The 4,463-nt window shown below is 48.5% G+C and overlaps 1 protein-coding gene across 1 annotated transcript in view; it reads left to right on the top strand.

Annotated features, from left to right (window-relative positions):
- The window catches only part of MRPL46 (mitochondrial ribosomal protein L46), a 3,723-nt gene extending 1,206 nt beyond the window's left edge, over positions 1–2,517 (top strand). Inside the window, exons 2-3 of the mRNA XM_006028288.2 lie at positions 1,101–1,274; positions 2,062–2,517. Of these exons, the coding sequence (XP_006028350.2) occupies positions 1,101–1,274; positions 2,062–2,312 (425 nt within the window). The 3' untranslated portion in view covers positions 2,313–2,517. The remainder of the gene's footprint in view (positions 1–1,100; positions 1,275–2,061) is intronic.
- The last annotated feature ends 1,946 nt before the right edge of the window (positions 2,518–4,463 follow it).

Raw genomic sequence — 4,463 nt, 5'->3', positions numbered from 1 at the left:
CTCATGGGTGAGCAGGAAGGGAGAGCCGTGCTTTCACTAGGCAGCCTGTTCAGTGCTTGACTGTTTTTGCAGGCAGAAAGTTCCTCTTCATCCCCATCTCCAATTTAAATTTCCTCTCCTGCAGCTTGGGGCCGTTGCTCCTAGCCCTGCCCCCTACAGCCGCAGAGAACAGCCCGTCTCCATCCGCTCTGTAATCGCTCTTTGAGTGTTTGACAGCATTCTTCAGCAAAAAAGCCCGACTTCTTCCAGTGTTTCTTTATGACTATTGCCTCCCAAGCCCCTAATCATTTTTGTTGCTGGACTCTCTCAATCTGTCCAAATCCTTCTCCAAGGGTGGGGCCCAAAACTAGACACGGGACCCCTAGGGAGGCCTCACTGATGCTGGAGAAAGTGGAAGAATCCCTCCCCTTGACTTGCAAGTGACGCTCCTGTTAATACAGCCTGCCACTTTTTTTGCAACAAGAATGCACTGTTGGCTCATGTTCAGCTTATGGTCCACTATAACCCCCAGGTCCTTCCTGCAGTACTGCAGCCTAGCCAGTCGTCGTATGGCACGGTGAGACCACTGAAACCTAGGCCCTCTGTAAATCCTGACTTTTATTAAGTCAAACTTGAATGATTGGATGCTTATCTTGCTGCAGTGATCTGACCCCAGCTGACTTCCTGCCCCTCGGGCAGGGGGCTGGACCTGATGATCTTGCGAGGTCCCTTCCAGCCCTAATGTCTATGAAACTGGTGAACTGGGCAACTTAAGGCTTGGGGGGGAGGAGGGGGAAGCATTTATATCAATTAAGTTAAATGGTATCTTTCTCTTTCACCTTAATGAGAGATGCCTGAGACAGGATATGTCACCTTCATGAAACCAGATCCTCGGGTGACAGAGCAGGAGAAGGCACGTGTGCATAAAAGCATCGCCAGGAGTTATCTGGTGACAAAGTCGGACTCGATGATCTATTGAGGTCCCTTCCGACCCTAACATCTGTGAATCTATGAAAGTCACATAGACAGTTTGGGAAGGAGGAATGCTACTGGCCCTGGGTAATTATAGGTACTGGACAAACCTTTGGATATTCTGTCTGGAATCTGTTGTCTCGTGGCAGATGCTGATAAGAGCAATGACCGCACCTCTCTGAACAGGAAGCTCGACAGTAACCTAACACTGCTGGTCAAACAGAAGCTTGGTGACCAGGAGCTGTGGCTTCTGCCTCAAATAGAGTGGCAGTCAGGGGAGACACTACGAAGCACGGCGGAGCGAGCCTTGGTGTCTTTCTTGGGTGAGTCCCTTGCTGGTGGTGCTGCTCCTCTATCCCTGTTATTGTTGGTCATCTTGCTACCAGGCTTAGTGCCCAGCTATCCTCACAGGCCCCTTGCACCCTCTTCGGGGTTGCATGCTTTTGACCACAACCAACAGAAAAGGTTGATCCCTGTGGGGCTTTTGGTAAGAACTCTAGTGTCTGGATGGAGCTGCTGGGAAGTTGGCTGTGCACAGACTTGCCCTTAAGCAGCTTCCTGATCTCCACCTCTTAGAGAGATTCTTTTGTTTCTGGTAGGTGCAAGTCAACATGAGACTGTACCTGGCCCAGTGGGTTATTCAGGATGACTGTAAGCATTTGTGATGTGTAGGCCCCTGGGACTAGCTGTTGAATACTGTCAGTGCTGTACTGGGGACCTGGGCTCATGTCTCCATATTAGTATCTTTTCTGGTCATGTAAATGCAAGCAAGCAGTCTCCTCTTATGTTCCAGTAGGGAAGCATTGTGGAAGCAGTGCACACAGCCTCCTAAAGGGAAATAGCATCATGAATTCCCAGTAGCCCCCTACACCTGGCTAGTGTTTGAGTGAGGTTGGTAGGCTCCCAAAGAGCTCCTAGGGGGAAGGTTTATCCTAAAGTGGGGCCTAAGGGATGGATGTTCCTACTAAGAAGAAATAACAGTAGAATCAAATGAAAATTAGGCACAGGTGAGTGACTTCTGCTGTTACTCTCAAATGTAATAACAACAGTCAATTTGTCCTGATCTTGTGCTTTCTTCCCTCTTTCCCCCTTCATTCCTGGGCCTCACAGGAAATCGCATCCAAGCCAAGTTTCTAGGGAATGCGCCGTGCGGACTTTACAAGTACAAGTTCCCCAGGGCCATCAGGACTGAGAACAGCGTGGGGGCCAAAGTATTTTTCTTCAAAGCTCTTCTCCAAAGCAACCATCTGTCCAAGGAAGAAAGGAAAGGAGACTGCGTATGGGTCACCAAGAGTGAGATGGAAGATTACTTGAAACCAGAATACCTAAAGCAAATCAGTAGATTTGTGGTGGACCTGTGAGAGAGAGCTGTGCTCCAAGCAGGTAGGGAGAATATGGGACAGGATCTTTGGGAGGAGTGCAGCTGCTGCTTAGCATTGCCTGTGTGATCAGAATGCTATCCTAGACCCTGAAGAAGAATCCTGCATCCCCTTGTTTTGTGACTGTCTTTGCAGGGTCTGTACTAAATAAATATTAAAACCTCTACCACGTGAGGATCTCCCTGGAGTGTTGTGTGTTTTATTGGGTGTCCTCCTCTGCCTTTCAGGAAATTGTGTTGGAGTCCCTTTCCCCTCCCTGTTGTGCCATTTTGTAGAGATGATGTATCCAACAACTGTGCTGTCACTGGATCCCTGTAGTAGCTTGATGCTCTCCTAAACATTATACTCTTCCCTTGACAGCTGCTCTGTACTAAGAGGAGCAGAGTGAGCTCCTTCTACATCTTCAGGTGGGAAGAGTTCCTTTTACTGAGGAAGAAGATTTGTCCACTGGTGTCACTGGGAGACCTGGTAAAATGTTATGTTTAAAGTTCCCCCTTTTTTTTATACTGCCCAAGAGCCTAGATTTTTTTTTTTTTCTCTTCCTGGAGTGTTGTGGCTCTGGAGAGCAAGCAAACCTGGTAGTGCATGTTGAAGTAGCACACATTTTCATTTTCTTTTCTAAGAGTTTAACTCTTCTTGGCCTGGAGTAGGAGAAATGGGGATTTCTGGCAGCATGGTGGTCCCTGTAGATGTGGATTGCACGTGCCATTGAACTTTGTCTGTTCTTCTGTAACTTCTTTGATCTCTTTTGGAGTAGCCACTGGCTTAGCTAAAGCCATTTCTGGGTATTACTCTATGGCATCTGCATCTTCGGGAAACATGGTGGCTGAAGGTAAAATGTTCTCTTTGCTAAGCGGTGCCTCTGGGTCTTTTGCTCCAAGTCATGCCCTTGGAAAGTGTTCATGCCACAGCTGAGGAATTGGCTGGGGAATCAGCGATGGAAACTGGATTGCTTGAGCTGTAGAGAGAAGTTTCTTCCCTGTCTAGCTTCTGCAGAATGCAGCTCCAAAGGGATGGGTTTGCTGCTTACCTACTATGCAGCCCGCTTCCTCTAGAATCAAGATGACTGCTTCTTTCCTGCCCTGTTCTGGCAGGTCTCCTGGAGGGTCACCACTGTCCTCTTGAATCTGAGTTTGCACCTTGGCAGGCCTAAAAGCAGAACAAGCCAAGCAGCTGTTCATACTTTGACCTTCCTTAGTGCCTAAAGAGGATGTCAGAGTGCTTGAGACACTTAATTCTTCCCAATTCCATCAGAAAGGTTGGCATTGGCAATTCCATGTTGCAGCAGGATGGAGGTTAATGTGACTTATCCAAGGCCAGTGTCTGCCAAGCTGGGTTTAGAAGGTCCTAGTTCTCCCTTCCCATGTGTAGCTTGTTCAGTCAAAGCTGCTAAGCCTTCCTGGAGGAGCTTGCTTCTAGGCACTCCGGGCACCCCTCTGAGTCCATTATTAAATGGCAAGTGCGTGATTTCCAAGGCTGTTCCATGCCTGTGTGGCTTTGCCCTACCTGTCTCCTCAGGGTGAGGTTGCCTTCCTGAGGCACTTTCAGGCTGAGAGATCTGCTGTCTGTTGTTCTAGATGAAAACCTGGCATTGGCTGTACCTCCTGGAGTGGCAGTCTCCCCGAGTGTCGCGGGGGGAGAGGAAATGGCAATCATTAATCATCTGGGGAGAGCTGGGCCTCTAGAGGTAGATCTGGAGATTGCTATATATATTTTGTCAAGCCCTTGGGAGCTGTTGAGCTGCAGGCTTCAAATTAAAGCTGTTTTTAATCACCCTGAGAGCTATCAGAGGTGCAGTGCACCAGGCTTCTATTTTTCTAAAGCAGGGGAGTTGGGAGCTGCAGGCTTGTAATAAATTAAAATATATAATCTTAAATCAGGCTGGGAGGCTTGGCACAGAGCTGTGTCTAGTGCAGAGAGAGGAGAGCAAGAGCTACACAGGCTGCAAAGAAGACATGAAAAATGCTGAGTCTAGCCGTGGTCTGGGAGCTGCAAAGTAGTTTGCCAAAGTCTGACTCCAGCTTTGCTGAAGGGCTGAACTCCAGTCCTGTATGAGGGCAGCTGCTTCCTGCCTCAGGAGATTTGCTTAGTCCTGGTGGAAGTGTCCCTCACAAGTAGGGTGTGTAGCATCCT

This window comes from Alligator sinensis, unplaced genomic scaffold, assembly GCF_000455745.1.
Source record: "Alligator sinensis unplaced genomic scaffold, ASM45574v1 scaffold874_1, whole genome shotgun sequence".
Classification (NCBI taxonomy): domain Eukaryota; kingdom Metazoa; phylum Chordata; order Crocodylia; family Alligatoridae; genus Alligator; species Alligator sinensis.
Note: the sequence above shows the minus strand (reverse complement) of the source record. Positions and strands in the feature narration are given on the sequence as shown.